At 51.1% G+C, this 24,122-nt stretch overlaps 1 protein-coding gene, 1 long non-coding RNA gene and 1 pseudogene across 3 annotated transcripts in view; 1 reads left to right on the top strand and 2 right to left on the bottom strand.

The window, feature by feature from the left end:
* Positions 1–12,981, bottom strand: part of Ndrg4 (NDRG family member 4) — a 38,992-nt gene extending 26,011 nt beyond the window's left edge. The window contains exon 1 of one of the 2 annotated variants that reach the window (XM_031340981.1): positions 12,745–12,981. Coding sequence is in view for 1 of the 2 variants with exons in the window: in XM_031340982.1 (XP_031196842.1) it covers positions 12,248–12,284 (37 nt within the window). In the remaining variant the exon portion in view is untranslated. Of the gene's footprint in view, positions 1–12,247; positions 12,409–12,744 lie in introns of those variants that run through there. The other variant, XM_031340982.1, reaches the window with a different exon arrangement.
* On the top strand, positions 12,353–18,451 carry LOC116069951 (annotated as a pseudogene).
* The window catches only part of LOC116069952, a 15,864-nt gene continuing 9,780 nt past the window's right edge, over positions 18,039–24,122 (bottom strand). Inside the window, exons 2-3 of the long non-coding RNA XR_004110226.1 lie at positions 18,963–19,231; positions 18,039–18,145 (exon numbers count right to left, since the gene is read on the bottom strand). This is a non-coding gene — a long non-coding RNA (uncharacterized LOC116069952). The remainder of the gene's footprint in view (positions 18,146–18,962; positions 19,232–24,122) is intronic.

Genomic DNA, 24,122 nt, shown 5'->3' with positions numbered 1-24,122 from the left:
AAAAAAGATTTAGATGGACTTTTGGGTATGGATGTGTAGTGTGCGTACGTGTATATGTGCATGTAGGACCAAGGTTGACATCAGCTGTCTTCCTGATGTCACCTGATGTCACCACCTCATACATCAAGGCAGGGTCCCTTAACCCTGGAGCCCCCTTCTCAGCTAAGTAGCTTGTTCTGTGGATCTCTCCGCCTCCTTTGAGATGGAGGCATTTCCATGGGTTCTGGAGCTGAACTCTGGTCCTCACTTGAGTCTCTTAGCCCACTGTGACTTATCACCACTTAAGGCTTTTTCTCTGAAATCAGAGAGGGCTGTTTGAAACTTTAAGATTCTCATTAAAACCAACCAGCCAACCAACCAATAAACAAAACTCCCTCAACTGGGCATAGTGGCGCCTGCTTTTAATCCCTGTACTCAGAGGCAGGAAGATCTCTGTAAGTTTAAAGCCAACCAGATCTACACAGTGAGCTCCAAGACAGCAAGAGCTATACAGTGAGACCCAGTCTTAAAAACAAAACAAACAGAACCCCAGCTCCTTCACAGGCTCCAAAGAAGATGGGAAATAAACGGTTTCAACTCCCTTACACTCCAACTCTGCCTCTAGTCCTCTCCTTGCCACCAGTGCCCATATGCCTCATCTCATCCCTGTCTCTACAGCACCATTTCTCAGAGCACACTATGCTATGACACCTGCTCTTCAGTCTCGAGGCTCCTGGGACAGCAATGACAGCAGGAGACGCCATGATGTCAGCAGAATTGAGCCGCTCACCAGCCACCCATGAGCTGTCTGAGGCTCCCAGCTTTAGAGGTGGACAAAGATTTAAAGCTTGTACTCAGAAATGACCAGTGGCCCTCTCTGAAGCTGGAAGTTGAGGCACAGCACCAGTGTGTGAGCTCCATTCCTCTACACAACGCAGCTCCAGGCAGGAAACTCCTAATCCTCAGACCAAGGGCAGAGAGAGCGACAATCCTAACGACACACACAGGCAGCAACTGTGTGGCGCCAGAGCAGGCTCCTGCTGCTGCAGGGATGACTCCTGCTCTCTCCATTTCCTAACTAAGAGAGCCCAAAAGTTTACATGGACAGTTAATGATGGGAATGGTACTTATGATCAGGAGATGTGACCTTGAAGGATGGATGGAGCATGTGACCTTGGCCACTATTCTTTAAGGGTGAGGTATACCATTGTTTTGTTCTCCCTCTCTCTCCCTACCCCCCCTCTCTCTCTCGTGTGTGTGTGTGTGTGTGTGTGTGTGTGTGTGTGTGTGTGTGTGTGTGAAGGTCAATTAGTGGGAGTCGGTCCTCTTCCACCACATGGGTTTCTGTGGATGGAGCTCAGGTTGTCAGGCTCAGCTACAAGTGCCTTTATCCACTAAACCATCTCACTGGCCCAAGATATACTGTTCTTTGGCTCTTTCCCTGCTAGGCTTTTGGCTATGTACTGGCTGGTTTTGTGTGTCAACTTGACACAGGCTGGAGTTATCACAGAGAAAGGAGCTTCAGTTGGGGAAGTGCCTCCATGAGGTCCAGCTGTAGGCATTTTCTCAATTAGTGATCAAGGGGGGTAGGGCTCCTTGTGGGTGGTGCCATCCCTGGGATGGAAGTCTTGGGTTCTATAAGAGAGCAGGCTGAAAAAAGCAAGCCAGTAAGGAACATCCCTCCACGGCCTCTGCATCAGCTCCTGCTTCCTGACCTGCTTGAGTTCCAGTCCCGACTTCCTTTGTTGATAACAGCAATGTGGAAGTAAGCCAAATAAACCCTTTCCTCCACAACTTGCTTCATGGTCATGATGTTTGTGCAGGAATAGAAACCTTGACTAAGACAGCTAGAATACAGATATGATGGCAGGAACTTGAGCAACTACTTTGGATGCCGAGGTAGGACACTAGGAACAGCAGTGGCAAACACAGCAGCACCAGAGCAACAGGTGACCCCGAATCCAGGCCCTGCGTAGAAGAGGGGACCACAGCCTGCTTAATCTGTGGTTGCCATCGGTTTTCTGTCATACGCGGTTGACACTAATGCATGTTTGAGACATTTTTCCTGGGAAACCAGAGACTCACCTACTCACTGCAACATGCAAAAACATGTTACGGGGAAGGGAATGCCAGGGCTCTTTCCTCAGGCAAACAAGCAGCGCTCATGCTCCTGGCCCTGCAGGACTGTCATATCACCAGTGGTCCTACCCCCAAACCCCGTGAACAACACAGCCCTAGGTAACATTCTCTCTGGGGTCTCACGCAGCACCTCTGACCACAGTTCTCAGGGCTGCACTGGCTGGCAGCTGCACGGGCGACTGTGACCCACACAAGTTAAAAGCTTCCTTTGGCACTTTCGTCACAAATTCTCAGAGTTCCTCAGCACAGGCACCCCACTCAGCTCAGCTGTGTCTGCCCAACCTGGCAAGTTTCCCAGAAACAAGGACACACTTGTCCCGGATCCTGGGGTAAGATTCCAAAAGGTAGTAAGTGGAGGGGATACCTCCCCCTGCCCAGATTCTGTAACAGTCTCAGGACAGAGGGTTGGCACACACATTCCCAAGGCATTCCCCTCACCAAAGCCTCTCTCCAAACCACCTGCTTAATTAGCACTTTAGAGATCAATGTCACCATGGAAAAAGAACTCCACGGCACCAGCCACCTGCCAGCCTTCTCTATCCAAGAGCCCAGCCTGTGGGAGGGTGCCACCTGCTGCACCCTCCTCATGCCACCTCACTTGTGCCTCCTTTGAGGGTCCTCAATCCTTAATCCATGTGCTTTAAGCAGGAACGATGGTGCCCCAGAAGTGACCCGGTGACCCAAGCCATTCATTGGCCAGGTATAATCTGGGCACACATCACTGGTGGACATCACAGATGTGACGGCCTGCAATGCTCTGAGGTCTGACCTTCACCTTCCCATCCTGCCTCAGCTGCCCAGTCACAGGTTCGTGCCACCTCATCCAGTTTGACTCTTTGCAGGGCATCACTGAGGGCTGAAGCTTTCTGAAAATCAACATGACACTCACAGTTTTTGTTTATTTGTTTGGTTGGGTTTTTTTTGTTGTTGTTGTTGGTTTTTCAAGACAGGGTTTCTCTGTGTAGCCCTGGCTGTCCTGGAACTCACTCTGTAGACCAGGCTGGCCTCGAACTCAGAAATCCACCTGCCTCTGCCTCCTAAGTGCTGGGATTAAAGGTGTACGCCACCACCACCCGGCTTGATTTTTTTTTTTTTAATTAAGACAATTTCACTATGTAACCTATGGGTGGCCTCAAATATCAGCCTACCTCTGCCAATAGAGTGCTGGAATTAAAGGTGTGCCACTATCACCCCGCTTACAGTTTTTTGTTTTTAAGGTTTTTTCAAGACAGGGTTTCTCTGTGTAAGCTTTCTGCCCTGGGACTCACTCTGTAGACCAGGCTGGCCTCAAACCACAGATCTGCCTGCCACTGACTCTGAAGTGCTGGATTAAAAGGTGAGCCACCACTGCCTGGATTGACACTCAAAGAGCATTTTAGACCCTGGGCTTTCTCCATGAGTCAAATATCCGCAATTCTAAAAATTCTGAAATCTGAACCATTTTCAAATCATGAAGAGACTTCAGACTGGCTCAGAAACTAGGGAGAAACCATTGACAACAAGGGATTGCTTTGTGGGGCTGGTGCAGAGCAAACAGCTGCTAACAGGTCTGTGTGCTTTTGTGGATGGAGGCCACCGAAGGGACAGGGCTGGTCTGGGGCGGCAATTGAACTCACGTGGTTAGAGGTGTCACCTTGATGAAGAGACACAAACAAGGCATGAGGAAGGAGGAAGGAGGCTCAATAGCCTGGAAAGGGCACCCAGTGCTTGCCTGCTTCGTGGGAAAGTCCAAGTGAGGCAGGTAACATCCAGCCTTGTAGGCTGATAGAGAAACTGAGGCACAGCCCTGAGGTGGCTCCTGCAATCTCAGCATTTGGAAGGTAGAGGTAGGAGGATCAGAAGTTCAAGGTCATCCTCAGCTACATAAAAAGTATGAGGTCAGAATGGGGTGAAAGAACACCCCCCCTACAGTCTGGTACTCTAAGCACACACAGTAGGAATACGCAATGTGTATTTGGGTCCTCAGGAGGCACAACCAAACTAACAAGAATGGGGCATCCAGACGGAGATGGCACACACCTTTAAGCCTAGCACTCAGGAGGCAGAGGTAGGGGGATCTCTGTGAGTTGGAGGCAAGCCTGATCTACAGAATGAGTTTCAGGACAGCCAGGGCTACATAGAGAAACCCTGTCTTGAAAATAAGAGAGAGGAGGAGACCAAAGTGCAGCCTGTGCCCACTGTGGCTGCCCTGGAGCCCAGCACTGCCCTCTGTGTTGGTTCAAGTTCTGGGTCTGGCCCTGCCACCTGCACCAAAAAAAAATCTACTATAACATCCAAGTCCTCCCTGTTCTGGGTTCAAAGGCCCAAGTGGACCCCAGCATCTGTCCTTTTGAAATCATACACAGTGATGCTGTGCTGTGGATGGCTTGGAGACAGGCTGTCCTCCCCCTTCCCCTCCCCAACCCCCACCCCCGCATTAGAATGGCCATACCGCCATCTACTCTAGGAGAGTACAGGTCCTCTTCAAATATAGAAAATCTCCAAAGACGCCTCCTGAGCTGTGGTGGTGAAAGGACTCCCAGATCCGCCCTCCCGGTGTGTCAGGGAGCACGCCACAGCTGGGAAAGCCTAGGCATCCATAGCCCAGAACTTTGCTATGTGGGTGAGGAACAAGCTTAGGCACTATCTACAAGGGCCCTCACCAGTGGGAAGGGGCCACCCTGCCCCAGGTCCCACTCCTATCCTAGACCCGACCCTTACCTGCCAGACACATCCAGCAGAGGGCATCAAGGGGTTAACACGGCTACAAGCCATTTCTGGTGCTCAAGGTCTGGGCACTAGAGCCACCAGGGAACAATTTTGGATACAGAGTACGTAAGGGCTACAAACCCTGAACTCAGCTATGGGACCACCCTCTCTCTACTTGGGAGAAAGACATCCCACAAGTACTTCCTGTGACCTTCAAAGTGACTGTCTCTGCCCGCCTGGGCATACCCACAGGCACACAGCACTTCCTTACCCTGCTGCCTGCCAGAAGTGGGCTAAAGAAGCTGGCATGTCCCAAAGGTGTGTGTTCTATCAGTCACTCTGGAACAGACCTTTCATTCACAGACTGGACTGTGTCTGTGTGTGTGTGTGTGTGTGTGTGTGTGTGTGTAGACACACAATCTTCTGTACTCAAGGGGATCATGATGTAGCAGGCAGAGATGAAGCACACAGTCAATTCTGGCTTTCTCAGCTGACCACACTAGGGCACAGTCAAGCTCGGCTCCAGGTCATACAGCCAGGGCAGGAAGCATCCATGCAGACCCCAAGCCTCAGGGGCCTGCCCACCCACCTTCTCTGCAGGTCACTCTCCAGTGTGTGGTCTGATGAGTCTTCATTCCCTGGATTTAACGCCTTTACAGTTCTGAAGGTCAGATCTGCTAGTCAACACTGCCCGCTGAAGTTGGGGTTGCAGACTCACCCTCTCTCCAGGCTCCCCTCTCCTCACACCCTTGGCTCAGTGGCCCTCCGCACTGCGCGGCCAACAGCAAAGCAGCTTGCTCTGTGCCTCTACAGACCTATCTTACGGAGGGGAAATCTAGGGACGCACAGTCTTTCTGCAGGCTTGTGGGAGTCGGCCTTCCAAGACCCCAAGGGAAAAGAGAGTACAGCCAAGTGAACAGCGTGGACAGGCGGTTCTGCTTCTGTCTGTTTCTATAACAGGACAGCTTCTGCCTCCCTCTTACAGTGGGGGAAAAGGAGGTACGCAAAGGACCCCACCTGCTAACCTAGGAATTTTCTCCAGATCTTATCTGCAAAGTCCCTTTAGACTGGATGTTAGCATTCCTAGGCTTTAGGGACTAAGGTCAGAATACCCGATTGGGGCTGTTCTTCTGGCTACCACACCCTAAAAACATAAAGGGGAAACCGGCATGTATTTATATGAGGAGGCTGGAAGTAGGAGCCTGTATACTGTGCTCAAGTGTTTTACCATGTGTTTTGCCAGGGGCGCTGATCACTAGGGCACTATCTTTTTACCCTGGGGGGGGGGTCTTGGAAGGTCAACTCCCAGGAGCCCTCAGAACAATTGCACATCTCTTGATTACCCCTCGGCAAGATCTTGCTCTCTCTGAACCTGCTTCACTGGTACCACAGCCCTTACAGTGCTTCTCTGTTAGGCATCTACAAATTTTCAATTTTATTTATTTATGTTTTAATTGTTCCTGAGACAGTCCCCCCTTTGTAATCCACGCTAGCCCAAACCCACGCCCTTCTTCCCTCAGCCCTCCTAAATTCGGGGATCACAAGTGTGAACTATCGTGGCTTTTTTTCAGTTTCAGACAGCAGAACTTAAGAGTTAGGGATGTTGCGTTGGCTGGTACAGTGCTTGCCCAGTCCAACTGAAGCACCGTATCAATTGGATATGGTGGCACCTGCTTGTAACCGGCACTTGGGAAGTGGATGCAGGAGGAGCAGAACTTCAAGGTCATCCTCAGTTTATAGTAAAGTCAAGCCAACTTGAGCTACAGAAGATCCTACTTGTTTGCTTTTGCTTTTTGTTTGTATGTTTGAAGTAACGCTGGGGCAGTGATGGCTCAGGTCTTTAATCCCAGCACTGAGGAGGCAGAGGCAGGTGGATCTCTGTGAGCTCGAGGTCAGCCTGGTCTACAGAGCTAGTTCCAGGACAGCCAGGGCTACAGAGAGAAACCCTGTCTCAAAAAACCAACCAAACCAAACAGAAAGTAAACTTGATATTCATGTGCACACATTCATTAAGAAAAATGAGGAAATAAAAGGTGAAAATTGCATACATCCTGCCATGCCCTGCCATCTATCTGCCATGGCCTTTTCAATGCCCATCAGCACCCCAGAAAAGCTTTTTTGGGGGGACTAGAGATGAAAGCCAAGGCCCAGCAGGGCTTCCTGCAGGTGAAACAAGTGCCCTACCACTGAGTCTCAGCCCCAGCCTTGAAGATGTTACTTTAAAAAAAAATGACTTTCATGGCTCTACAGTCATTTGGCTCTTTTTTTTTAAAGATGTATTTATTTTATGTACATGAGTACACTGTCATTGTCTTCAGGCACAGCAGAAGAGGGCATCAGATCCCCATTACGGATGGTTTTGAGTCACCATGTGGTTGCTGGGAATTGAACTCAGGACCTCTTGAAGAGCAGTCAGTGCTCTTAAGCGGTGAGCCATCTCCCCAGCCCAAGATGTTACTTTTTAATGCAGGAAACATGGTTCTAAGGAAACTTCTCAGACTCTAGAGCCAGCTCTTCTGGTTCTTATTCCACCCTGTCACCGGCCATCAACGTGACCTCTGGCGAGTGCTCTGCTGCTCTGTGCCTCAGTTTCCTTAAAAGGAGAGGTACACTGATCGTGAGACTTTACAATGGCAAGATAATATAGAGAAGGCACCCAGGGCTGTGCCTGACAAGTGGAGAATGTCACACACTGGTGAGCTGTCACCACCATTACCGGTAGGTAAATGACTTCTGGCAGTAAGATTTGCAGCTTCTGTGTGTGTGTGTGTGTCCTGAGCTGAATGCACTCTTCTAGTGTTCTGCAACTGGCTGTGGCCCCCTCTCTCCAATAAACAGTGACAGGTTACCTCTGCATTCACTTTAATCTGTTCTTAAAGCTTCTACCACAGAGTTGAAGATCACAGACCTGATAACCACTACCAACTGGCCTTCTGTGAGAGAGTGGTAGCAGCTCTCTTCCACACACTGGGAGCCGCCCCATATCTAAGGGTCTAGAAGCCCCACTCCCTTGCTTGCCTGGGCATCCCACAGCTACTGCCCAGCACCCCAGTGAAACAGTGGTGTGTATTGAGATGCATAACCTGGAGAGGAAGATTCAGGGTCCTGATTCTAGTCCCCCAAGGCAGTTTTATGCCTTAGTTTCCCTCAACAGGTCTAACACTAATCAGGCACTATTTAAATGTATCCTGTAAAACTGTGGGAGACACTCCAGGACTATGTTGGTTTGAATGAGAACTTGGTCCCCAGCTGGAGGCTGACTGGGAAGGATTAGGCGGCGTGGCCTTGTTGGAGGAGGTGTGTCACTGAGATGGTTTAAGGTCTATTCACACTAAACTCTTCCTGTTTCCAGTTTCTGGATCAAGATGTGAGCTATCAGCTGTTACTTGAGCATCATGCCTGCCTGCCTGCCTGCCTGCAGCCACACTCTGCCATGATGGCGATGGACTCCTACTGTCGAACTATAAGCACCAAATGAACCCTTCCTTCTATAAGTTGCCTTGGTCACTGTGTTTTATCACAGCAGAAGGAAATTAACTATAACAATGACTTAAACCCAAAATTCTATACACAGAACTGCCAGACCTTTGCTTTTTTAATTATACAAGTTGTTTTTCTAATGATACGAAATTATATAAGTTGGGCTTTTGTGTTGTTTTTGTTTTTTTAAAGATATAGTCTCACTGTAAATCTACAGGCTGATCTGGAACTCACTTTATAGGGCAGGTTGGCCTCAAACTCACATCGATCCGCATGCCTCTGTCTGCCAAATGCTGGGGTTAAAGGCATGCAGCCCTGCATCCATTCCACAAGAAGCAGTAGGAAAAGTTGCTAAGGCACATGGGCTGTGCTGGGGGTGCAGCTCAGTTGGCAAAGCACTTGCTGAGCACACATAAAGCCTTGAGTCTGATCCCCAGCATCACAACAAGTTGGGTGTGATGGTACACACCTGCAAACTCAGGAGAATCAGGAGCTTATGGTCATCTTCAAACGTACAGTAAGTACACACTAAGCCTGGGCTACGCTTGCTTGCACACACACGTGCGCACATACACACACACACACACCCCAGTCCTTCAGAGACAGCAGGCAAATCTCTGTGAGCTTCAGGCCAGCCTAGTCTATATAGAGAATTCCAAACTAGCCAGAGCTATGCAGTGAAGCCTTATCTCAAGGGAGGAGGAGGAGGAGGAAGAGGAAGAGGAAGAGGAAGAAGAAGGGGAGGAGGAGCCACTAAGATCCTCAGACTTCTAAGGGACCCTGTCAAAGCCCCAGTCTGCCATGTGAGAGCTCTCTGAAACCATCTTGGAAACATACTGTTGGAGCACAAATACGTGAGAACAATTGCTACACAGTCTGCAAACAGACGTACGTCCCACTGTTACATGGAACACACAAAAGAAAGTCGCTAACTGCACCAAGCCAGCATGCCTACCCTCGAGAGCTGGGAGGCACTTGGGAGTAGACTGACACTTTTGTTTTGTTTTGTTTTTCGAGACAGGGTTTCTCTGTATAGCCCTGGCTGTCCTGGAACTCACTCTGTAGACCAGGCTGGCCTCTAACTCAGAAATCCGCCTGCCTCTACCTCCCAAGTGCTGGGATTAAAGGTGTGAGCCACCACCGCCCAGCATAGACTGACACTTTTGAGGTCTGATTCTCCACCCCAAGCTACTGACAAGTCTGGAGCTCAGAGCACTGCCCAGGAGCAGAGATGCAGAGAAGACCTCTGAAGCTCACATCCTCTGGGGTCAAAACTGCCTGCCGCCTCTCTTTATTTGTGGCAAGACACCCTTGCCAGGGAGTCAGGAAACCGCCACAAGCAGCAGCAGCCACCTGGGAACCTCTGGTTGTCCTCTGTTTTCTTTAGGACACTGGGCCCAGGCACGACAAGTCAGTGGCATTCTCTGGTCCCCACAGGAGGAGGCCACTGGGGTCCAACCTCGTATGATAGAAACTGAGGTTAAAACAGGCTCCCCCGAAAATATCTCTAAGAGGTCTACTGTGCAGAACCCAATAAGAGGGCTAGGATACCCTGGAGGGGATAGGAGCCCTCAGGGCACTGAGGGATTAGCTCAGAGGCCAAGGGAGATTACTGTCAGGTGCTGCAACATTTGATAAGCATCCTCACATAAAGTGTGAAATGGTTTAGTCTGGCCCACAGTTGAGCAGGCAGGAGGCCATGTGCACAACCCTCAGGTAGGACATAGGTCACCCACTCTCAGCTGTGCAAGTGTGGGAGAGTGACTGATCCCGTTAGCAAATAGGTATGATGGTAAGATGGAAGCCATAAAAACTGCTAGAAACACCCTCCTAGGAGTAGATAAGGGCAAGGATCCACAGGCCTCTGCAAATGCATCCTGGGGACACAGCCAATGAGCAGGATGCGTGAGCTTAGATCAGACTTGGAGGTACTGAGCACTTGCTGTACATTACCACAATAATCAACCCGTTACCTGCACATCACTCCATGGAGACAAGTAAAAACTCTCCCAGCTGCCTGTCAGCAGGTCCCAAGGCCAGAAAAAGGAGCCAGAGGAGAAGATAGACCTCTGAGGTTCTAATCAAATGTGTCACTTGCTCTGTCTCAGAAGGCCCCGTAACATCTCTTAGGTGTCTTTGTTTAACCTCCGTCTTATGAATGAGAGGAAGGTTAAACGACCTGTTTGAAAATCACAAGCAGCTGTGGCTGGCATTTGAATCCAAACCTATAAGGCAGGAAGAGGACACAGGAGTTAGGGGTGGTGATGAAAGATGAGGGGTGGGGTACGTGAAGGAGACAACAAGAAAGGGTGTGAGCTCATCGCATAGCCCAGGCTGGCCTTAAATCCGCCATGCTCATGCCTCAGCCAAGATTACAGTTGCGCCCCACCATGGCTGGCCCACAGCTGGGTCTGCTACACTGGCAGCTTCTGACGGTGACAGGGTCCTGCAGAAGCCTGGCCAGGGGTTCAGAAAGCCTGCCATAGCACAACGAGGGCAGAGGGCACACTGCACATGGACCCCAATTTCCAGACCCTCATGGATATCGTCCATTCCCTCTGAGGGCAAGATGGGGATGAGAGGACCTGGTTCTGCCTTCCAAGCATAAATCTAAATCCCAGACTCTACAGATTCCCTCCGTCTGAGTGCTGGGAGCAAGGTTAACCTGCTGCAGGTGACTGCTGTCAGGAAAAGCTGAAGGGCAATGGTGGGTACCAAAAACACCCAGCCAGGGTTTCTAAGGCCCCAAGAAATCTCCACCTGCCTTTCTCTCTGAGCCCAGCACGACCCACTGTGGTTCAGCAAACAGCCCAAACCTGCATCTGGCCTACTTTCCTCCTGGAACACCCCTGCACACACACATGCACACTCACACACATACATGCTCACACACACAACCCAAACCCTCACCTGGCCTACTTCCCGCCTATAACTCCATCTACCGACATCCCCAACACACACACACACCCTCCAGGGCCATACTAAGTCACTCACACTCTAGGGCACATGCAGAACAACACCCTTTGCTGCTTTAGCTTGAAACGTGACCTCCCTTTCCACAATCAGAAAGTCCTACTTTCAGTGTCAGCCACTCACTAATCTCTGGAGCCTTTCAGATCCCTACCCCGAACCCATCCCATTTCCTGAGTACACACACACACACACACACACACAGAGCGGGCCCCTTCCTCACCTTACAGCAGCAGGAGCCCAAGTGCCGGGAGACATCTCTTAGCATGTGTTCATTAGGTATACATGGGTGTGCACCTGACAAAGGCTCAGTTTGGTCTACTGGAATCTGGACAGGGCTGTCCCCTCCAGCCCAGGTGTCCACCTCCCGCCCTGGGAACCGAAGCCTCCACTGATGCTGGACTTCCTGTATGAGGAGCATCCACGCTTCCGATAGATACCTGGCCTCTGTCCTTTGCTCCCTTTCCCATCTCCTCTAGGTATCCAGCTTCTCCAAGGCATTCCAGCCACTGGCCTCAGGATGTCCTCAGCGAGACATCTCATTTCTTCTCTAGAGTGGCCCCAAGGTGGATGGCCCTAGCCATCACGGTTCAATCTAGCTTCCCAGGCCACTTGACTCTACTTCCAGCAAGAAACTTCTCCCCAGAGAGAAAAGTGGCTCTGACCATCACAAAAAAGAAGGGCCCTTAACACAAGTTCTCCCTGCTCCCTTAGGAGGCCCAGGGCTGCTTTCTCGTGGAATACTTGACTGGGAGACTGAGATTCCGGAGCTCCCCCGGGGTTGCTAAGCGGAGCTCCTCTGGCGGGACGCCGCAGGGGGCCTCTCTGGCGCTCCACCCTCCCAGACGCCGGCGCTCGCGGCTCAGTAGAGCCTCAGGTTTCGCTCAACTGGGAACGCGCACCCGAGAGCGTCCCCTTCCAACCCGAGCCACCGCGCCCGGAGCCCGCTCCAAACCGGGGAGCGGCAGCGGCGAGCGGCAAGCCTCGGTACCTGTCAGCAGTTGGAGCCTGTGTCCCAGCACCTTCATCTCGGCGTCGGAGGAGCGCGCTGGGCCGCCCGGGGCGAGGCGCGCAGCAGCCGCAGAGAGGAGCGGCGGGAGAGCGGGAGCGGCGGGGAGCAGCAGCCGGTAGCGCCGTGCGCTCGCCGCCCCCTCCAGCAGGGTTTAAAAAAATCCACCAATGGCACAGCCGCGCACCCCAAAAGGCACCCGCCGCCACCTGGCCGTGGTAAGCGCCGGGGGTGGGGGGTGGGGGGAGGGAGTGTGACACCGCGCGGGAGGGGCCCCTCGCGAACAAAGACGCCCGCCTCCCCCCAGCCGTCGCGGCCGGACGGGCGACAGCCGGGGGTCCGAGCCAAGAAGGCTGGGAGACAGGGCGTCGCCCTCGCGTGGTGGGTGGGGGGGAGGTGACCCGTGGGGGGAAGGTTCGGGACTGCCGCGTGGCTGCGCCGAGAAGGGATCCCGGGGGGGTGAGGGCGCGGCGACTCACCCAGGCTGCCGAGCGACACAGTCGCCGAGGCGGGAGCCGGGCCTGGACGCCGCCGCCGCCGCCGCCCACGAGCGGTGCAGGTTCCCCGCACGAGCGAGCAAGCGAGCAAGCGAGCCCGGGAGCTGGGGGCGGGGCGCCGCGCTGCGGGGGCGTGTCCGCGTGGGTGGGTGGGCGTGGGCCGCGCTGCGCGTCCCGCTCGGCGGCTGGACCGGAGCTGTCGCGGGCTGGAGGAGTGGACGGGAGGCCCGGAGGGAAGCCCCACAGGCCGGGCCCAGGCGCAGTCTGCAGCGCCCGCCCGCCCGCCCGCCCCGCTGCTCTCCTCGGCCGGCCTCCCCTCCTCCCCCCAGGGTCCCATCTCAGTACCGGGTTCCTCGTGGGGCGCCTGACACTCCCACGGGGAACCCTCTTGGCCCACTCCCGCCACCTCGCCTCTCCTCCCCTGCAGTCCGGCCCCACGGTCTGAGGAGACGCCCTGGGGAGGTTGGGGAGAACCTGGGGTTCAGTGGTCCCCCGTTTGTAGTCTGAAGGTTTCCGAGGAACTCAGGCCACTTCCCGGGAAAGATATTCTTTCTGCCCCCCCTCACCGCCCCCCGAGGGTTCCACCCACACTGTGGCCTCAAGCTACTCTCTGCAGTCCACTCTCCATTGCTGGGAGCAGGAGGAGGAACGGGACTTGATTCTCCTCGAACCCCCTCTACTCAGGTCTAGGCCTGGTTCCTCAGAAGGAGGGTCAAAGGCCCTGAAGTCTCACTGACTTCACAAACCCTGAGCATCACAGACCCTGAAGTTGGGATAAGAGTTCCTGGTGACTCATTCTGTTCAGGTTCTGAAGGTGACGGTGGGCCCCTTTTTCTCTGGGTTCCTGTCTTTATGGCCCGCAGAGAACGTACTAGATCAGGACATCTCTGAGGCTCTGGGTGTGGGGAAGGAGAGGGTCAAGCCCACTCCTTCCGACTTTGCTACTTCAGTAAGAGGAGCTTTGCCTTTAGGCCTTGGCTGCAGGCGGCCACACCTGCAGTTAGCAGGAAATGAACCCACCGGCTGCAACTGAGATTTTGATGGCTGCAGGTGGCCACACCTGATGTAGCAGGAAACTAACCCCCTGGCCAATGAGGAAGCGGCTGAGATTTTGATGGCTGCAGGTGGGGCACGCCGGTTACAGCTTGCGCCTAAGGGATTCTAACAAGCCGGAACAAGGCAAACATGACTGGCAGCCCTTGCCTTCTCCGGCATTCCCCTTGTCTTGCTAAAAAAAAACCCACTAGATTCCGTTCCTACGGCATGCCATCAAGATCTAGCCCCGTATTTGACCACTTCCTCCTCCTGAGGCTGAGGTCCAACTATTGAAGTCTAGCAATCCAAAGCCCCCTTTGGCTGCCTTAATTGACATGCCCGATTAAAATGAAACGCCTCATCCTAACCACAGCGTTTCCCCCTTTACCCTTATAAATCGCCATTTTTCTATGGGCCACTTCTGTCTCCTGTCTATCCAGAAGCAGTCCTTTGTGCCCCATGTTCTCATCCCTTCCAATACCCTTTTCTCCTCTTCCTTTTTCCCTTCCTCTCCTCCCTCGTCCTCTATCTCCTGTCTTTGTCTCTTATCTCCTGCCCATTGTCCCTCTGGGACAAATACGTGTCCTTGTGTGAGCACTGGGTCTTGGGGTGTCCTGAGCTGATACGGATCCTTTCGGTGACTTGGATTTGAGCTGAGGTTCTTGCATTAAGACCAAAGCAGCAAGCTTAGTTTCTGCACCTTTGGGAAACCCCTCCCTCTTAGTGTCTTCCTTTGTTAAGGGAGTTGGGGTGGGGCAGCCTGTGGTGACAGAATGAACATTCTCTGAAATGTCTTTCTTTTCCTGGGCTGTGGTTCTGTAGGTAGAAGTTAAGACCAGCACTTTCAAGCACATAATTTGTATTTCTTTTTCTCACTCGGGTGACTTCCAGCCTCGTCATAGCCTGTGTTACTGTCTTCCAGCCTCGTCATAGCCTGTGAAGCTGGAACGGTGCTGACTTCAGAAGACTTGTGTAAGAATTAAATGATGGGGTAGGGTGTGCATGTATGTGCTGGGGACACAGCTTAGGATAAAGCACTTGCCCTGCAAACAGAATTAAGATCCCCAGAACCCATATAAAGCCCAGCACTCAGGAGGCAGAGACTAACTACATCCTGGATGATGAGGTGTAGTTTCTGCCTCAGTAATTAAAATTACTGAGGAGATAGATACCCCATGTCAACTTTAGGCCTGCACATACATGGGCACCCCCACAAGTACACATATGCATATACATGTACCCCACACATACATCCTTCCCCACCAACTAAATGGTAGCCTGCGAAGAACACAATTAATGTAGTGCCTGAATGCATGGCTTTAGTGTTCAATAAGTGGTTGCTATTATTGATGATGATGACAACAATGATGATAAAATTGTCATTACTGCCTCATAGAATCAGTCTTTTAACTTCTACCCTTCTCAATAATTTCAGAACGAGTCTGAATGCCCACTGCCTGACATCCCATCGCCTGACGTTTGTAAGCTCTGTGCCCACAAGCGCCTAGTTGGACTTTCCAAGCAGAGATAGCAATAATGGCATCGAGATGGAGAGCAGCCGAGTCTTGGTATTCTCACCCAGTATATGCGCAGTACTGGCGACATTATTATCATGCAATGGCTTGGATGCACAGCCACCAGAATGCCTACAGAAAGTCCAAGAACTCCCGTTTCATTTTCCCATGGTTCCCTACTCATGCAGTTCCTCCCTGGAGCGCTCATGCTTATGAAGTTGGGTGTCCTTCCACCTCCCAAGCCCAGCACGCAGCCTGCCAGGAGTCACCCTACATTTCTTCTCATTTTGAAAGCTCTGGACAGCCTCTGCATGACTGCAGGAGGACCCGGGCATCCACAAGAGAAGATGAAGCACTGTGTGCTGAGGAAGAGCAGGGGTCAGAGTCTGATGAAGGAGTAGAGTGCGACCTGAGCAACATGGAAATCACCGAGGAACTGCGCCAGTACTTTGCACAGACTGAGAGGCACCGGGAAGAGCAAAGGCGACAGAGGCAGCTGGATGAGGAGCGCCTGGGAGGCTATGTGAATGCCGACCATGGCCTGTACTACAACCACCGCCAGTCAATAGAGCCCCCAGCAGAGAGGCTCAGTGCTCAGCGCCAAGTCGAGATGAAGTGTTTGTATGGAGATGGTGCTGCCAAGATCCTGGCTATGGAGGCTGCCATACAGCTGAGTTTTGACAAGAAATATGACAGAAAGCAGCCCAAGTACTGGCCTGTCATCCCCCTGAAGTTCTGAGCCCTGAGCACAGGGACCCTAGGGAATGCCTCTTGAACACAGCCCTCCTTTTGTTTTGGGGTGCATTCTCTCCATCTGTTCTTCTGGACGTTTCTCAGAGACGGACATCCATAGACTGACAGGAACATGTTCAGCAAGTCCCAGTGGGCCCTTCATGCTGGATGCAATCTAACAGCCACTAAGAGTTCTCTCAGCAGGAGGGATACTGTTGTCAACATGAGAAAGATTCCCCTGACATAAAGCAATAGATGTGTGTTACGCTGTCTCTTGAATTGCTAGTAATGTCTACTTCATTAAAATCCTTGCTTAGGGATGGAGGAAAACAGGACCTAGAGGTTGTAGGAGGCCTCCTGGCAAGAGCTCTGGTATGTCTATCTGTGTGAGGCACGGTGTCTGTAATGGCCTTGAACTGATGCATACAATCTGCTTGGCTCAGATGACTTCAAGTGAGCATTCTGCTGTATCAGGATTTGCATTTCAACCCCTAAATGTGGGACCTGCTAGCTAGTGAACAGGGTGATGGTAGGAGCCCCCAGGGGACTGTTGGGTCAAGTACAGGTGCAGTGGGAGCAGACCGTTCTGTACTAGTCACTGCAAGATTGTCACTGCTGAGCCAGTACAAGAAGAACACGCTGTCAGTCCCCCGTGCTATGGGGCTTCCTTCATCTTCAGTTCCCCATGGAGGCTGTCTGCTGCTTGAAGGCAAGGTGGATAAGTGGGGTTTTGCAGAGGGCCGAGCCTGTGCAGGGACAGGGTGCCCCTAAGAAGTGTGTGTGCTTGGCCTTGTTGCTAGTTTCTTGGGAGAAGCCTCATCAGTCACTGCTGTGCAGAATAAGCAAAAGATTGGTTGCGCCACACCAGGGCTGGAGAAGAAAGCTTCCTTTCCTCTTCCGAAAGCAGGCGGAAAGCTCAGGAAGGGTGTTCTCTGCAGGAACCAACCTGTTCTGGCTAAGTGGGGCACAAGGGGACTTAGTTAAGAGACCTATCAGGATGGCAGGAGTCGGGCTTGATCAGCAGGCAGCCTTGATCTGGTGCTAAAACTTCAGTGCCATCCCCGGGGCCTGGGTGTTTCAATCAGTAGTATCAGTGGACACAGACACTGGACACTGCTATCTGGGCCACAGCTGCCTCTGAAGCAGAGTGAAGGCTGCTGCCACGGCTGCCACCGTCACCAGGCCGACGCCCCAGAGTACAACATCTGCTTGGTGGAGCCCAGATCAGGGCCTCTGATAAAGCTGCAGGGGAAGCTGGGGAGAGGTGTTTTCATGTTCTACCGTGGGAAGTGGGCTCTGCCTCTTAGGACTACTTTGGATGCTTGGATGCCTTGGAGCCCACTAAGTGCCCGGAGGCACTTCAGAGAACAGTGGGCTTGCAGCACTGTTAGGAGAGGGCACACATGGACACTTAACTTGAATCCTGGTGCTGAGTAACATGTTGTCCTGATCTCTGAGATTTGCACTGTGCGCTGTGAGCCCCGAGTGTCAGCTAGGGGTACGCCCTTGTGTTCTCTTATCTTGACTCTTTTTTTTTTGCCAGTAGGTGAAAGACAGAAGGACCTTCAAAGCAGTGTGGCTTGCTGCCCTTCCAGATGCAGGAGCAGCCCTGCCTGCTGCCAGGAGGACAGGTGACTGGGTTTTTCCATTGTGGTGATGAATTGGGCTGAGTCACCGTCCCTCTCTGGTCCCCTCGTGACCATGACTGGAAGCAAGTGGAAGGAGCAAGTGATGGGGTTGGGAGGGGGCACAGATGAGCCTGAGGCCATAGAAACTTCATCTCTTAGCTGGGAGAGGGAATGCAGGTGCCTCCTCCCCTCCTGACTCAGTGATCATGAGCCAGGCAGCTAGCTGAAGGGGAGTCATCTTCACCTTCTGGGACATTGACGTCCTACCCCTTGGTATGAGCCCTGTGCTAGAGAGTCCACCAGAAACAAGAGTTGACCCAATATTGATCTTTTCTTTAAACTTCATGCACTGATGGAAGAAGCCAGCAGACAGATCACAGTCTGGGCACTGGGGAGGCATAGTCAAGATGTATAATTGAGCTTATTATGGAGTGCATTGAGGGGCTGGGGCACTGGAGGAAGAGACAGCTGAGCCTGCAGATAAATGTAAGGTTAGTACAAAGGGTAACTGGGAAGAACTCTGTCCACTCATTTATCTACCCATCTACACACATACATACATATGTGTGTGTATATCACATATTTAGAGAGATACCAAGACCTTGTCTAAAACAATTTTTAAAAGCCAGCATTAACATTTTAGTGTATAACCATTACCATTTTATGTTTATCTTAATAAAAATTGTTGATTTGGAAAGCGGAGACAGAATTCTGTTCAAAGCCAGCCTGGATTATCAAGTGAGAGCCTATCTCAATAACAAATAAAATTTTTCCTCCAATGTAATTATAATAGCTACACTGTTTTTCCCCTCTGGGTATACCCAATTTTCTCAGCCAACCCCATATTACTTGAACATTTAAGATATATTCATTTTTCATGATTGGAAGCAATATTGCAAGTAGCTCCTGCCACCCTTGCCTCTGCACACATGGCTGACAAACCACCCGGCAGCCTCCCTTGTCTGGTTATGTGTTCTTTGACCACCTGTCAACACAACCCATTCCCATCTGGACGCCAATGTGTGCTTAAAGTGTGACTGTCTCTGCACCTGTATGGGTTCTGGGGAGACTCCAAAGGAAAGAAAGGTATGTCTGTCACCATCCTCTGCCTTCCCCGGTGTGCCAAGCTGGTGTTAAAGCCCGGGGCTTGGATCTTGTTCTACAGCTATATAAAGTTACCACTGGAAGAGACTGAACGAGGGCTAAGCCCACCAGGTAGCTCTTCTATCACTGCAACTTCTCGTTAATCTTTTCAAATAAATATTTTTAAAAAAACAAAACTGACACAGACCTGAGTGTGGACTCTTTAGCTGAGTCACACAAGTTGATGTGGTGAGTAAATACTTCATTGCAGGAGCACAGCAAAGGCATCCGTCCATGCCTTAGTTTCACTGCCTTGCATGGTCAGAGAGAAGCACCCCTCATGGCTGGTGGTCACAGCAGCTTGCCTGTACTGTCATGCCCACTGGCTAGAGCATACAATTGCAGGACTGACCAGTAGCACAGCTTCCATGGCCTCCCAGTGAGTCTAAGAAGGCAAGCATGCCCACAGACAGGAACCTGGCAGAAGGAAGATGAAAGGTGAGAAGAACAAAGATATTTTCCTTCCCAAGGAGAAAACACCCACCCATCAGAATCCCCGTCTTGAGACACTGGGATTTGGAACCCCCTCCCAAGCTTCTTGGGCTGTCATTGTTACAGCCCCACCCTGGTCTGAACTTAGGCCAAATGCCACTTACTTGACTTGGGATCCATTCAATCCTATGGCTAGATCAGCCAAGGATAACTATTCTCAGTGCTCCAGTGATCCCCTATGTTGTCAGCACCATGACAGCAGATGTGGGTGGAACCAGAGGTCTCTATCCAGTCCCCTACTTGGGACAGTGATACGTATTTTTTTCTTACGTGTTGAAAGAGAGTTTATGTTTAGTAAACACTGCGCTTCGGAGTTTGTATTTTTTCCTAGCAGGCTGCAGGCAGTTTAAGGTTCTCTTGAAGTGCTGGTAGCAACTCCGTGCTAGCCTCACGATTTCACAGGAAACATAGATGTGCTTCTGTGTGCAGCCTCTGTGTTCAGTGGGTCAGTGAGTCAATGATTTTCAGCTCTTCAGGCTCTTGGGACACATCCCCATCATAAGTTGAGGAAGCCCTTTCTAAGCCAAACTGTCCTTTCTTTGCTTAGACCTTTCATTGTTGCAGACAGTCTAACTGATGCCCTGGCTTCTGCATAAACCCATGCTCCAAGCCTTGGGGCCCCTAAACTGACTCTAGGATAGACTAGCTGTTCTCCTAAGGCCCCACCCATCTCATTCAATTTTCCTGATTGACCAGTCTGCATCCAAGAGGCCAAACCATCAGTAGTCAGTTCAGGGCTCATGGTCTGGGGCTTTACTGTAAGCAAATACAAGTCCTACCCCTAGGGAGACTTTCACCAATATTTGTTGAACAAATCAATGAATGAATAAGTAAAGAAAGAGCTGCGCAGGCTTGGTATACTACTGCAGTCAACAAAATACCTCACTCTCAAAATGGTAGACCCTAGTCCCTGGAATTGTGACTGTGTATGTTAGTTGACATCAGAGAATGAAGGTTCTAGAAGAAAGATACCAATCAGCTGGTTTTTTTATTTGTGAGACAGGGTCTCTTGTATTCTAGGCTACCATTAAATTTGCTGTGTAACCAAGGATGACTGAATTTCTGATTCTCCTGTACCTCCTCCCAAGTGCTGGGGTTCCAGGACTGTGCCATCACATCCCTCTTATACAGTGCTGGGAAATCGAACTCAGGACATCTTTCTTGCATTCTACCCACTGTGCTATATCCCAGCTCAGCTGGCTTTCAGATAGGGAGCCTGGGAGCCGGAGAGATGACTCAGCAGACAAATGCACTTGTCACTCAAGTTAACAGCCTGAGTCCAGTCCCCAAGGTACACATGGTGGGAGGGCAGAACCAACAAGCTGTCCTCTGACCTCCACGGGTGCACAGCGGCATCCCTCCCAATAAATGAACAGATTTATAAAAATGTAAAATATGGAGATTATCTTGGATTCTCTGGGTGGCCCATGTAGTCACAGGGCTCCTGGAAGCAGATGGGAGAGGCAGAGTGGGACTAGATAGGGGAGCTTGAGGACAGTTTTTATCTCCTCCCCATTTTTATATCAAGGGCCCAGTGGGAGGTTTTGCACTGACACTAACCCATTGGCCCAGTGGGTTGGGTTGGACCAGGTCACATGGATCACAAAGGACATGGATCAGAAACCTTCAATGGAAGGGCATTGCAAGCAGGTGAGAAGGTAAGGCCCAGCAAGAGGACACCAGCATGCTGTCCCTGCTCGGCCTCCAGTCTGTGGGCCATCATTGGGTGTTACACCCACCGCCTTCAGTCATAGCCAGCATGCATCGAGTCTCTACTTCTTCCAGTCTTAGGAAGGGTTCTTAGCCCCTCCACAGAACCAGCACAACAGGCCATCATGCAGGACCCATGGCAATGTCAATCAGCTAGGGTGCAACAGTAACAGCGAACATGCCGCCTCCTCTCATACACTTCAACATACCATGTAGTTTGAGCTGATGATTGAGAAGAACCAAGCACCCAGAAAGCTTTCTGGCTCCCACTGTTTGCCTAGAGCAGGACATACATTCGCGGGCTCTGTTTGTTCTGTCTTTGTTCTCTCTGGGTCTGAGTACAGAGAGGCAGGTTGGCCTAGAACTCGAGATTCTTTTGCTTCAGTCTTCTGAGTGCTGGGATCAGAAGTGTGTACCACCACAGCCAGTAAGGACGTGCATTCGTAAAGGTCCCTTTCATGGACCCCTACCAGGGAGACAGCCGGAGCACAGCGGAGCCACCAAGGTATCATGGTGAAATCCAACTGGCACTATCTTCTCTTAGTACACCTGCCTTCCTACTATCTCCCAGAATCCATGTCTTCATCTCATCACTTTCCTAACATGGCAGATGCTCTGAGCCTGAGTCTTCCCGTGGTGCACTCTAATCTGTCTTCTGTCTTTGCTAAGTATAATCTACAGGACCCCAGCCAGGGAACTTGGGGCTGAGGAGAGAAGAAAAGTCATTTTCTTTCTCCTCTGCAATACTGCCTCACTTCCAGCTAGGCCTTCCTGTTAACAACAGTCCCCTGTGTCTGGCCACAGTGGCTAGGATGAGTGGCCCAGTTGTCATTTGCACTCTGTCTCCAAGGCAAACGTGGGACCCATTCAGGGGTCTCTAGCACCTAAGTCTTAGCTGACTCTCACTCCACCAGCTACCCCCGCTTACCCAATACATTATTTATGGCCAATTATTCGCCTCCTGCTGGCACCAGATGCTCTGCCAAAGCTGTAACCTCCCGGTGTCCTCTGGAAAGGACCAGAGGCAGCTTCTTCCTTACCAGCCTCCCCTGCTCTCCATGTCTCTTCCTCTCCCGGTGCATGGTATAACCTGCCCCCGCCCTTCCTACACACAAGGTACACCTTGTAAGCACGGGTCCTCCTTTGCCAAACCAGCTGGTACAGTGGGCAAGCTCCCTGCTTTTCTTTAAAGCCATGGCCATAGGGAAGTCCTCTCACCTGTGTGTGGAGGGTAGATGTATTCCAGTGCGTGCGTGTGTATGTGTGAGTTAGGAAGGAGTGTGCATGCCATATGTGTGGAGGTGTTTGAACATTCAAGGTTGAATGTGTTGCCTCTTCTGGTCTTGCAGCTGAGGGTGTAATCAGGATCATTGTCTCCTCCCACGTGAGGGAAACAGTGCTCAGATCTAGTCGCTCGAGGGAGGCTGTTTCTGTGAGCACTTAAGGCAAGTTTTGTCGCATTGTCTCTTTGTCTCAGTCTTGTTCTGAGGTTGCAGATCATTTCAGTGATTCTGGCAGAGCTCAATGCCATCTTGTTCTACAATCAAGCTGTGCTACCACAAGCACACCCGTTCATCTCCCACTCTATAATATTTTTATTACATTTAATTAATTTATTAATCTATGTATGCATGTGGACACATGTGGGCCATGGTCTGTGTATGGTCAGAGGACAGGTTGCAGGAATTTAGTTCTCTTCTTCCATCATGTGGGTTCCATGAATCAAACCCAGGCTTCTTTTACCAGCTGAGCCATCTTGTCAACCTCTTCTACCCCATTCTTCATAGGAACAACCACAGTAATTACTACATACTCACTCACTTGGATGCTAATAAGCTGAAATGTGTTATATATCTGCTGTCTATAACTGTTTATGAAACAGGTATTTTGCTTGTCCCCATTTTAATCATTAATAATTGGGCCTCAGATAAATCTTATTGGCTATAGTACTTGCCCCTGTGCAAAGCTGCCATATCCTCATTTTATAGATGAGAAACCCAAGGCATGGAGGAAGTTAGAGCTGTTGCAAGTCTGTGATGGAGCAAATCAGATAGATGCCTACATCCATCCACTCTTGGCCACTTCACTTTTTCTGCCATTGCTGCTTCTTCCTCTTCCTCTGACTCCTCTCCTCCTCTTCTTTGTACTGGATATCAACCAATAGGGCCTTGTAAGCATTCTGCCAGTGTGCTACTCCCCCAGGTTTTTCTTTTTGGATAAGGGCCTTGCTGTGTAGTTCAGGTTGGCTTGGAATTCATGATTCTTTCTCTGCCTGTTATATGCTGGGGTTACAGGTGTATGTCATCACACCTAGCTTCCCAACCCTTTCCCTGCACACCCCAGGGCCACCTCCAGTTTGTAGCCCTTCAGTACTACTTCCTGCTGATAGTGAATGCACTTATCTCTGCTGTCCGAGTTAATTATTTAAAAAGGCCATTTGGAACTGCTGGATCTGATACGTTCCTTTTGGCTAATTTAATAGCTTTGTTTTCAGAACGCATGTGCTTTGGAAACTTGTTTGCTGACTGATTGCTGTGCAGAGTTCTCCATCTTTGTTGTCTTCTTTGAACTTGGGCACACACAGGCCTATGGATTTCAGAGCTGGAACAGTAGAGTAGGAGAGTAGACCCCACTCAGCCAGGGAAGGCCTTGGCTGGCGGTGTGCCTGGGCTCAGCAGTCATGGGGGGTGGGGGGTGTGCATGGAAGCCAGTATTGAATCCTGGGAAACTATATCAGATCCCTGCAAGAAGAGGCAGCTTGGGCAGGTGGAGAGAAGGCCCAGTCATATACACGGTTGCTGCTGTTCCAGAGAACTCAAGTTCAGTTCCCAGCAACAGCCTGTAACTCTAGTTCCAAAGGATCTGACACCGTCTTCTGGCCTCTGCCCTTATATACATTTGGTTGGTTGGAATGGACACATACACACACACACACACACACACACACACACACACACACATTTTAAAAAATGAGTCAGAAGGCCAGGCAGTGGTGGCGCATGCCTTTAATTCCAGCACTTGAGAGGCAGAGGCAGGTGGATTTCTGAGTAGGAGGCCAGCCTGGTCTACAGAGTGAGTTCCAGGACAGCCAGGACTACACAGAGAA

This window comes from Mastomys coucha, unplaced genomic scaffold (genome assembly GCF_008632895.1).
Source record: "Mastomys coucha isolate ucsf_1 unplaced genomic scaffold, UCSF_Mcou_1 pScaffold22, whole genome shotgun sequence".
Taxonomy (NCBI): domain Eukaryota; kingdom Metazoa; phylum Chordata; class Mammalia; order Rodentia; family Muridae; genus Mastomys; species Mastomys coucha.
The sequence above is the reverse complement of the archived record's forward strand: the minus strand, read 5'-3'. Positions and strand labels throughout refer to the sequence as shown.